Consider the following 11710-nt stretch of genomic DNA (forward strand, 5'->3'; position numbering starts at 1 on the left):
AAGGTAAGAAGCTCTGCCACAGACTTCCTGACAGCCCAGTGGTGTCTGTGCCACAGAGCATTTCTTACTCTGGATGCTCAAAACCAAGTTTTTAGATATCCAGAAGAGATCATCTCTAAGCAGTATACCTTTCTTCAAACCTTAAGGGCATTTCTTATAACTGAAAGTAATTGCTTCCCTTCTTTTGTGTTTTCTAGGTTTGAAGAAAAGGCCCAAATGGATCCCCTTAGTGCTCTGAAGTATTTACAGAATGATCTTTATATAACTGTGGATCATTCGGACCCAGAAGAGACAAAAGAGGTAAAGAAAGATGGATAAATGTTTTTCTTGTGTAAGTGCTTAAAGGAAATGAAGAACTATGATGTACTGCCCTTAAGGATGCTCAGTTGGATAAAATAAAAGTGAACAGCTGTAGTGCTAAACTGCTGCACTCCAGCATTGGGAAGGTTGGAGCAGGAGGATCGATCACTAATTAAAGGCTAGCCGAAATGACAAGGTGTCTCATTACACCGTCTATCTGAGGGGAAAGAAAGGAATTGAACAGGCACATTTGATTCATTCAAAATTAATTTTTAGGTATAAAATTTCAAATTATGTTAGTTCTGTATTTATGGAGGAATTTTTAAAGTCTAGTTTTTATAAATCACCAAGGATTATATATAATCATGAAATACACACTTTTCTGTTGATGTTCAAGATCTTTCAACTTCCCTTGTTTGTATGGAGAATCAGGTTTAACTTTTAAACTACTTTATAATCCAAAAATCTGAGTTATTTTTTCCCTGTATGTCTTATGTTTTAAACATTTTCTCATTTTTAACTTCTCATTGGCCAGAGGTATTTTATGTGTTCATTAGATGTGCTGTTATCATAAGCATCACTGTATGATACCTAGGGCTAGGGCAGTAACTGTTGCCTGCCATTGTAAGTCAAAGCATGGCTCTTTGTTTCCTTCAGTCTCTAGAATATTGGATATGAATTGCTGATGAACTTGCAAAAAACTATACAAATTGTATTGATTCCATGCTTTTGTAAATCTCAGAATCCTGGTTTTTTTGTTTTTTAAACTAATAAAATGGAGTAGTTCAAAAACAATCACCAAAACCAAAAACAAACAAAAAAACAAAACAAAACCAAAAAAACAAACAAAAATCATGAGAAAGAAACAGGGTCAGCTAGTAAGAAAGGACCTATCTACATATACATGCATGGAAATATGATGAAACCTATTATGTAATTAACATGATAATAAAAATGATGTATTTTTTTTCTAGAAAAGGCTTGAGAAAAAAATTGCCAAAATCAAGCCTACCATTTTCAAAAGGACATTATAATAAAGGAGTGGGGAAAAAGCAAGTTTTCAACTACTATACAACATTCTGTACTAATTATACAATTCTTCTGTTATGTTTCCAAAATATTACTCTCATTCATTTAATAGCTTGTGTTGATTCCTTACACAATGCCAGGCATTCTTGGTGTAGGAAATATATTTGTAAATAGAACAAGATCCTAGTCTAGAACATATTAAGTAAGCAAATTACAAATTTCATTGTAATGAAATGAGATGGGAGCCTGATTTGCATATGACCAGTTTGAAATACCCATGGGACAACCATCTTGAGGTGTTTAGGTGGCAATTAAACATTTGAGAAACCTTAGAATGAGGTCTGTAATACAATTTGGTATTGTTTAAAATTACATTATCAATTTACTTTGTCAGTTTGTTAAAAGAACACATTTCTCTGGAACTTCGCCATAAGGAATCCGTGAAGTTTACTTTTCATTTTAAAGGAGTTAGAAAAGAAAAAGAAAAACTCAAGATAAAATAGAACATTAGTGAAATAGAAAACATACTATAAAAAATAAAGTATAAATATAGTGGTGGTTCTTTGACAAACTAATAAAATGGATAACCTCTTATTAAGAGTCATGAAGAAAACATAAACTGTCGACATAACATGAAAAAGTGAAGTCACTAGAACCTCAGAATTATGAAAAAAGTAGCAAAGAGTTGCAATGAACAGTGTTGTAGCACACTGAGGGACTGGGCAGACGCCTTAAAACATGTAATTTACCAAAACTCACATTAGAAGAAATGAGATCTTAAAGAATTCTACAATTGTTACATAGTTTTGTTTGTAATGAAAACTGTCCTGGCACAATACTTCAGCCTCAATGTCTCTATAAGTAATTTTATTAATCATTTAAGAAACAAAATTATAGCCGGGTGTGGTGGTGCACACCTTTAATCCCAGCACTTGGGAGGCAGAGGCAGGCGGATTTCTGAGTTGGAGGCCAGCCTGGTCTACAAAGTGAGTTCCAGGACAGCCAGGGCTACACAGAGAAACCCTGTCTCAAAAAAATCAAAAAAAAGAAACAAACAAAATTATAATTCTACATAAATTCTCAGAAGTCAGATGAAGATAATTCCTAAATCTTTGGGTGAAGTGTGAGAGCTAAACAAAGATATTACAAGCAAAAATATATAGACTGGATCTGGGAAGGCCACGAGCCACAGGTAGAAGAGCATGCGCTGCTCTTCCGGAGGACCTGGGTTCAGTTTGAAGCACCCACGTGGTGGCTCACAACCACCTGTAATGCCAGTTCCAGGGCATCCAGCATCCTCATCTCGCCTCCATGACACCAGATAGACATACAACCAGAACATTCATATGCATAAATAGTAAAAAATAATTTTAAAAAGAAAGGTAGGTCTGAAATATTTGTCACATTTTGGATTCTAAAAGACAATTGGTCCTTACAAATATTAGAGTGTAAACAGTATATGAAAATCTAAAGGCATCCAAGCTGATGGAGCTAGGAGGAATATGAGTTCAAGACTAGCCTGGGCAACACAGTGAGTGAAAGAAAACTTTGTTTAAATAGAAAATAAAGAAGAGAAAAACAGCAGGTTTTTTAATCTAAATGTGGTGAGGGCTTTTGTTTGTTCTTAGTTTTTTGTTTTCCAATATTTGGTGGTTAGATCTGTACAATGCATGCATAAAAACAGAGGCTAATAATGAATGAAAAGTCTCAGAAGTTGTTTCTCTTAAGTGTGCTAGCTGGCTAATTTACCGTGGATTTTTTGTTTGTTTGTTTTTGTTTTTAACAGTTTCAACTCCTAGCCTCTGCTCTTTTCAAATCTGGCTCAGATTTCACAGCTCTAGGTAAGCATGCCTGCAGTTTATCTTTTCGCACTAACATTTGGTTGGATTTTGGTCTCTTACACGGACCATGAGGTGAAACATATATCCACACGAGTGCACGCAGTGTTTGCTAGCTGCTAAAGGGTACCTACCCTCAGGCACCGTTCGCCAGCTCCTGTTTGCAGTTTGCAGTTCATGTGCCACTTGGTACAGGCAAATGGCAACAGAAGTGTGGTCAAAACAAAGTAATCTCTGCAGCACTGCTTTGAAATCGACCTTGATCGGGTGGGCTCATGTCTTCTTGTTCTTTGGGAAGTTTATTATGTCAGGAATTGATAAATGGAGTGGGGAATGAAATGCTTTGAAAGTCAAAAAAACTGTCTTTTTTCTTTTTAATGAAAATTGATATTTGTTGATAATTTAATTCCTTAAGTTCTCTTTAAACTTTTCCCCTCACACTTCTCAGGAAGTAGTCTCCATTAAGAAGTACTCTTATTTAGTATTTATTAGTGAGTTACTTGGAAAAAAATTTGGTGCTAGGGATTGAATGGTATTAATGAATGATTAACTAAAGTTGTAGAATCCCAATAGTATAAGAAATGATCATAGGAGTTTGAAAATTAACTACATGAAGTCAAGTAGCCTTTGCACAGATAACGATTATCATCATAATAAACAGCTTATAGAATCTTTGAAAATCTTCACCATCTATACTTCAGGCAACTAGAATATATAAAAAGCTGCAAAGTTTCAGTACACATACACAGAAACCTAATAAGTTAGTTAGTTAATTAATTATGCCAACCAATAACTGGACTAATGAACTGAACAGACAGTTTTCAAAAGAAGTGCAAATGGCCAGTAAGTGTTTTAATTAAGTTTTCGATATAGTTAGCTACCAGGGAAGTAAGTGCAAGTGAGGTGCTCCATTTCACTGCACTCTTCACAATGGCTGTTGTCAAGGAAACATGACACCAAAATCTGGCAAAGGATATAGGGAAAGAGGATCTCTTTTCAGTATTGGTGGGGATGTAAACTGGTGCAGCAGTTACTGAAACCAATGTAGTGGTTTCTCAAAAGCTAAAAATACAAGTATGATATGATCAAGCTACATCATTCCTGGATGTGGATCCAAAGGACTCTATCCCACCCCAGAAATACTTACACATCTTTTTTCATTGCTGTTCTGTTCTGTTCTGTTCTGTTCTGTTCTGTTCTGTTCTGTTCTGTTCTGTTAATGCAACTACCTTAGTCTGTCAACAGATGAATAGATAATGAAAGTGTGTTGCATGCACACATGCACTCTTAATCATCCATAAAGAAAAATGAAATTTGCAGTAAAATAGGTAGAACCAGAAAATGGTATACTAAGTGAGGTACTGAGACTTGGAGAGACAAGCGCTACGTTTGTCATACATAGATCCTAACTTGTAAATTCCATGTGTAGATTGATAGAGGAGATGCCAAAAAACTAGAAAGGAGCAGTGAGAGGAGAAAAAGGAGGCCTCAAGAAGGGAGGTGGGGAGTAAGAGAACACATGGAATAGAAGAATTGAAGGGAGATTCTGGGGGCTCAAGGGTACAGCCAGAGAACAGGGCAAGAAGATGTCCCAGAGGACTGATAAGCTAGGAATATATGAGAACACCCAGAGGAAACCTGTTTATTTTGTATGCTAATTTAAAAATTAAATTAACACACACACAAACACACAAAGCAGCTAAACTAGGCTCTCATACAATTAAGTCTTGTGATTCTGTAGAAGTTTCAGAAACCAGAGCTTTATGCTGGTGAGTTTTCAAGGGTATTTTTTATTAGGACAACTCAGGATAGGCAGCTCCAGTCTTTACCACATTTCACTTTTTTAGTTCCACACTGGCCTAGAAGTAAAGATTCTTTCTCTGAAACATAAGAAACGGTAGCTCTGGAGTTGCCATTGTGATGTATAATTATATGCGAGTACACACTAACCCTGTTGGTGCCAGTGCTGTTAGTATTTGCCCAAGAGTTGTACGGTAGTGTACACAATATACATATTGCTCTCATATTTGGAATCAAATGACTCCGGGATGGCATTAGTTTAGTTTTTAAATTGCTGGTCCTTTGTTTTTTGGCTAAAAAGAAATGATTTTCAGAATAAAACAGAGCATCGCTATGGGATTCTGGTGCTGTTCCCTGGGATGGGAAAGAGTAGCAGTGTTCTTGGGATTTTGTCCACCTTTTTCTGTAGCAAGTAATTGAGACATCTCTAACAATTACGGTAATGCTGGGCTTCACTTCTAACTCCAGAAGAGCGTGAGACCATTATGGTAAGATAGGAAATTGAAAGAAGAAAATGGAAAACTGGCAGTCCCTAACTCCAGAGTATGTAGGACTCCATGTAGCAAGCACCATAAAACATCATTGCAGTGGGTGTGTCTTTAGGCTACAAAACATTGCAGCCCCATCATGATGAAAAACTAGGAGAAACCAGGCATAAACGTTGCTAGAAAGCTCGTGCCTCTCATAATTTTATCCTTTGAAGCAGACTTAGTGGTACCCGGGTAATTGTGAGTCTGCCATTGGTTTGAAAGAGTTTATGCCCTGATATGTACAGATTGCAAAACTCTTATTTATTGATGGGCAGCACTAAACTGTCTTTGGCTAGTGTTTAGCCATTAAGGCAAGAATTTCTTGACAGTGATTAAATAGATTAGGATTGTGTCAGCAAATATTTTTACCATGTAGCTTAGTTCCTTTCTCCTGTTTTCTGCCCTGTTCCCTGCCAGAGAACATATTCTGTCAAGAACAGTTTGTTTTCCTTGAAGTATAAATAGCTTGTTCCTAGTAGAGCCTCTCCTCTCTCAGGCAGTCACTGTCTTCTCATGGCTGGTACAGGGTGGTACAAATAAGAGCGATGGTGCTGAGGAGCAAGAGCCTGGCGCCAGTACTGCCTTCCTCTGTGTTCATGCTGGCTCAGGCTTTGTATCAGGGAGTGTCTGGGTTCTTGCCTGTAAATGTCACTTTTATTTCCTCAGATGAAGTGAGATGAGAACTGTCAAACCAAGCTGTGCAAGTACATGGCTTGGGCTGAACCCAGAGTGTTTCCTTCTCTGTTCTCTCTCTAAGTGTAGGCCTGGAAGCCTCTAGCCTCCATACAATCTAATCTTCCAAACTGACTTAATTCAGTCTGCTTTTCTCGGCTTCTGACTGAATTGCTCTGCCTGGCCTCATGCTTATAACTCTGGCAATCTGTTCTAATCTTTGGCTCCTTTTCACTCTCCGGCTCACTCTGTCTTCACCTGTCTTTAGCTTGTTCTCTGTCACCTGACTCTCGAAAACTATTCCAGTAAAACGGCCACACACACACACACACACCCCACCCTGGACACCACACACTGCACTACCCTTTTTCTTTCTCTCTGCTCTAAAGTAGCCTCTTCCTGTCTGTTCTCGTGAGAGTAGGGCGTATCCTATCTCTGACTCATTCTGTCAAATCTTTTTCTGATTTGTCACTTTGCCCCTCAATTAGATGTCACTTTCAAACATGGCTGCTTCCTTATACAAACTAGCCTTACTTTCATTGTTGAAGATTAGAGGTGTGTACTAAGGGCATGTCTGTATTTCAGCCAGATTATACTGTAATCCAAGGGCATGTCTGGGGCATGTTTGCATTCTGCCGGGATCATATCTTTGGATGTGATCCCTTGGCAGAGCAGCCATGTTGCTGGATTAAAATTCCTCTATACCTGCACCTTTTACATATATTGATAAGGAAAATACTGACTACAGATTAAGTGTAAGTCCTGCTCTATGTCTTTACTTAGCACTACTTTGTGAAGAGACATGTTGATATATTTGATTCTGATTATTCAAAGCAATTATGTTTTATAACCCACGGGTACAATAAATTAGCGAAGGCAAGTTGCTGCTCTTGTGAAAAAGTCCAAGAATTAGGCTTCTGCAAGTCTCTGCAACAGACTATTGCATACATTTATTTCTCGGTATTTCTATTTAATGCCTCCTTGTTTAGTATACCTTATGTATTCATTACCATTGAACTCGTGGTCAGGAAGACCAACGCCCTGACTAGGATGAAGCTTGTCTAACTTGCTCTCTAGGAAAGGCATATCCCACCTTCCTACGCTTAGAAACCTACACAGCACCAACTGCAGCTCGAGCACATTAAGTGGTGAGGTCACCATCAGACATCACAGAAGCTGAAAAATGTGCCTATCCTGCTGCTCTACGCATGTCTATAAACAGTCACATAAGTGCACAAGCTTGGCTGTGCAATTACAAATAAATGTCAGTGATAAGCTGACTGTAAATATGAAGTCTTTAAATAATGAAGATTTTCTATCCATCTACATATATAAGCATATGGTTTTGAATGTGCTGGTTCTGTTATGTAGTATAAAAGTGTAAGAACATACTCTACAGCATAAATCTGTTCTTGTCCTTATAAAGGGATGGATACTGAGGGACCCTTCATAGTTGAACAGTTCATCTGATGGTAGTGTTAAGTTTCGATGTTTTTTATTGGTAAATAGTGATGAAAGTAAAGATACTTTTGAGGACTAAACGAGCATAACACATTGCCCTACACACTCAGTAAATGCAGTATGAGTAAGTAGACAGACTTTAGAGTCCCCTCACCCATGATCTGAGAGACCTTATTAAACAACTCCGTTTCTTAAGTGATTCTAAGAATGTAGTTTATATGTAAAAGCCTAGCAGTAGTACATAGGCAGTTAGTGTGACTGATTTTGGATTTCTCAAATAATTTGCTACTACAAAGAATCATAGCTCCTTGGAAAAAGACTGACTCCAGAGCAGTGTTAAGAATAAGATTGAGGGTTGGAGAGGAACTTCAGAGGAACCGGGTTCAAATCCCAGCACCCATATAGCAGCTTACAACTGTCTGTAACTCCAAGATCTGACATTCTTACACAGGCATACATGCTGGCAAAACACCAGTAGACATAAAATGAAAAAAAGTAGTTAAATAAAAATTCGTTTTAAAAAGAGTAAGCTTGAAATCTTACTGTATAGAAAAGTGAAGAAATGATCAAAAATTGGTGGGTCTATTTCTTACTGGTCAAGTAGGAGATGATGTGAATATCAAAATGAGCAAGAGAAGAGCTGAGGGGTACACACTGACCAAACAAGTAAGTTAAACAGAGTGCCAGTTAGGAAGAATCACAGTCAGAATGTCCCAGTGGCTTCAATAATTGCTTTTTCAGTAAGAGCCATCAGTGAGTACTTAAAGCATAGGTCTGGAGTCTGAGAAACACAGTATTCATACAGTGTTGAATAATCTCCCCGTTCATAGTGTTAGTTTCAGAGGTTGAACTAAAAGTTGATCAGAGAAATTTGCCATTGGCTGAGTTAACTGTATGATCACGGTTAATATTGTTGATACTGGTCCAAACTGAAAACTATGTGCTTTCTGAGATAATGCCCAGATAAGGGTGCAGAGTCACTCTGGTATTCCACAGCCAGCATCTGATCATGCAACAGTCAAGACAACATTAACCCAAATTTAACACACACTATATGACTTTTCTATGTGCTTCAGAAATATCCATGCCTTTAGAAAACAGAGAAGCTGCAAATCTGATTCTGATCAGGAGACTTCAAAGCCAAATGTAGAATGTGACCTTGGATTAGAACTTTGGTTAGAGACAAAGGAATAATAAAAAGATTATTAAAAGGTCAATGTTAAGTTTTCTGAGTTTAATATATAGTTAGGGTGAAAGACGTAGCACACGGCAGTGTCCTTTATTCATTCCCTAACCCCACAAAAGAATATGTGTAGGGCTGAGACGGGGTGGGAGAGGAGGGGATGGTTGGTCATATGAATGGAGATTCTATGCTTAGCTGAAATGAGTTCAAGAATTCAGGAGGGAAACTGTATAGAATCCACAGGTGCTTCCACAGAAAGGTTAGGAGTTAGGCATGAATACATCCACAGTAGGCACAGTGTCAGGCCAGACACTAACAACAGACTTATCAAAGTGAAGGGTCTGAATGAGTGCACATTATACGCTTGAAACCTCTGTGTGCTTGAAATGTTTTGAAAGTAAAGCAATTTGGAAAATTCAGAAAAAGCATAATAAAAAACAGGATTATAATCTTTCCTTTGCAATAAGCTTCGTTAGTACTTTGCAGTATTTACTTCTATTCATTTCTGTGATATGACAGTAGGCTTTGGTAAGCTACACTCAAAGGAAGAAACATTTCCCCCACAAACTTAAAACAACAATAATAATTTTAACAAAGGAATGAACCATTCTTGGCATTGTTTATCTCCTTCCAGGAAACTGGTATCCTTGGTAGTCTTATGTTCTGTTTTTATTCTTTATAAGATTAAAACAAATTGGATCTAAAAATGTTGAGTGGAATTAATCCAGTTTGCATTTTCACTGAACCATCACAGCCATGGTGGTTCTTTTTTTGATGGCACAACGGGCTAACATGTCCCAGCTAGCCATTCAGTATAATGGGAAAATCATTTATCGCTTAAGTATTTAATTTGAAGGCTGGAGAAATGGCTCAGCAGGTAAGAACACTGGTTACTCTTCCAGAAGACCCAGGTTCAGTCTCTAGCACCCACATGGCAGCTCACAACTGTTTGTAACTCCAGTTCCAGGGCATCTTACATCTTCACACACACAAGCATGCAGGCAAAACACCAATGCACATTAAAAAATTAAGTATTTAATTTGTGTGTTAGAAATCTGAAACAACTTAGATCAAACTGACCAAAATGGGATATTGGTTGCTGTGAACTTGAAAGTAAATGTTTGCTGGATGTAAAGAAAGGGAAGAATCCTTTGTATTAACAAACACTGTCTTGTAAAAATGCCTTCTGTACTCTGGTATTTATTTGCATAAAGTACTTAATTATTCTCATTAAATATGCTTAGTATGGAACCTGTTACATAGTAACATAATAATGGCATTTGCTAAGGTACCCTGTGTACACATTTCTTTCTCTTGGTTGTCTATACTTTCACTCAGTTTTCTGATAACACGTCTGCCTCTAAAGATCTTTCTGATTTTAGCCTGCTTTTCTAAAGATCTCTTAATTGTGATTTTGTTTTATTTTTATTACCCTACCAAAAACATTAATGGATCAGAAGCACTAAAGAGATAGAGGAATGGAATTTCTTCAATGAAGTAGTAGAGGAATAGTCTAGCAAAGGAGAGATGAGAAATCGGTTTTAATTAAGTAACGGTCTTTCTGTAGGTATTTTCATGTAATTGCATTTACTCTGCATGATAGTCTGTGAAGTCAACTGGCTTCACAAATGTGCATCAGTGAGGAAATGGATGCTGAGCACCAAGGAGGCTAATAGTGCCTAGTCCACACTGGCTAGGTCAGTGATTCTCAACCTGTGGGTCCTGACCCTTTGTGGGGCCAAGTGGTCACTTAAGACCAACAGAAAACACAGATATTTACATTATTATTCCTAACTATAGCAAAATTACAGTTACGAAGTAGCGATGAAAATAATGTTATGGTTGGGGGTCACAGCATGAGGAAGGATGAGAGCCACTGCTCTACGTGTTGTAGTTTTAAAGCTTATTTTGATTTTCCCATTGTACATGACTAATATCTAAGTCAGTACACACTAACTTTTTTTGTTCTGTGTTGAATTTTTGAAATAATAAATTTGTTTTATTTTCTTCAACAGGCTTTTCAGATGTGGATCACACCTATGCTCAAAGAACTCAGCTCTTTGACACCTTAGTAAATTTCTTCCCTGACAGCATGACTCCTCCTAAAGGCAACCTGGTAGACCTCATCACACTGTAAACTGGGGAGTCGGATTGAAGAATTACTGGGCTCAGACATGGAGAAGGAACCGGAGTTGGCTGTTCTGTGGGCAGAGGTGACGTTGCAGTTACTGAGGACTGCACCAGAGTTTTGAAGGATCCTTATTATCACAAGTTTTAACCCTCTTCCTTCATACCTGACCTCAATCCCCTTTTCCTCTTATTTCTGCATTAGGCTAATAAAGTGAAATTGATATACTTCCCATTTAATTATGTATATTTTTCTTTAGCCTTTAAGAATTAATAAGTATTAATGAAAATTAGCCTTTTTTCTGGCTTCCAAGTTTTCGAAGTTTATTTTGAGTTAGGAGAACATCACTACTGGTAGACTTGGTGCTGTAGGAATTTGGGGTTTTGCTGCTGAGTGTTTCGCCTTTGTTTCTCTTTTCTTCTCTTCCCCTTTCACTTTTCCCCACATCACCGCTGTTGTGGTGCTGACTCTGACTTACTCCCTCGTCCTTAACTGGCTCTGTGTGGCTCTGTGGGACACAGGTGATGGGTGTTTAGGTGATGTGTGGCTGTTGACTTTTCTTGTATTAAACATAGAGCAGTTAGAGGGCTTGAATTTATACTTTTTGCCATACTACCAAAAAGCAAAACTCAAGATTGGCCCAGACACCTGATCAGAAATTGATATTTCTGTATTGAAATTCTATAGTGGACATTACAGTAGCCATTGTCATAGAATCACAGAAACCTGAAACCCAGGCTCCTACCCAGAAATAAGGGTGTTCCAGGTG

The 11710-nt window shown here is 37.8% G+C and overlaps 1 protein-coding gene across 2 annotated transcripts in view; it reads left to right on the forward strand.

Moving 5' to 3' along the window:
- The window catches only part of Mkln1 (muskelin 1), a 111439-nt gene extending 100249 nt beyond the window's left edge, over positions 1-11190 (forward strand). For both annotated transcript variants that reach the window (XM_021164743.1, XM_029478299.1), the window contains exons 16-18: positions 198-300; positions 3116-3170; positions 10829-11190. In XM_021164743.1, the coding sequence (XP_021020402.1) occupies positions 198-300; positions 3116-3170; positions 10829-10950 (280 nt within the window). In that variant the 3' untranslated portion in view covers positions 10951-11190. The remainder of the gene's footprint in view (positions 1-197; positions 301-3115; positions 3171-10828) is intronic.
- The last annotated feature ends 520 nt before the right edge of the window (positions 11191-11710 follow it).

The sequence above is a fragment of the Mus caroli genome, chromosome 6 (genome assembly GCF_900094665.2).
Source record: "Mus caroli chromosome 6, CAROLI_EIJ_v1.1, whole genome shotgun sequence".
Lineage (NCBI taxonomy): Eukaryota > Metazoa > Chordata > Mammalia > Rodentia > Muridae > Mus > Mus caroli.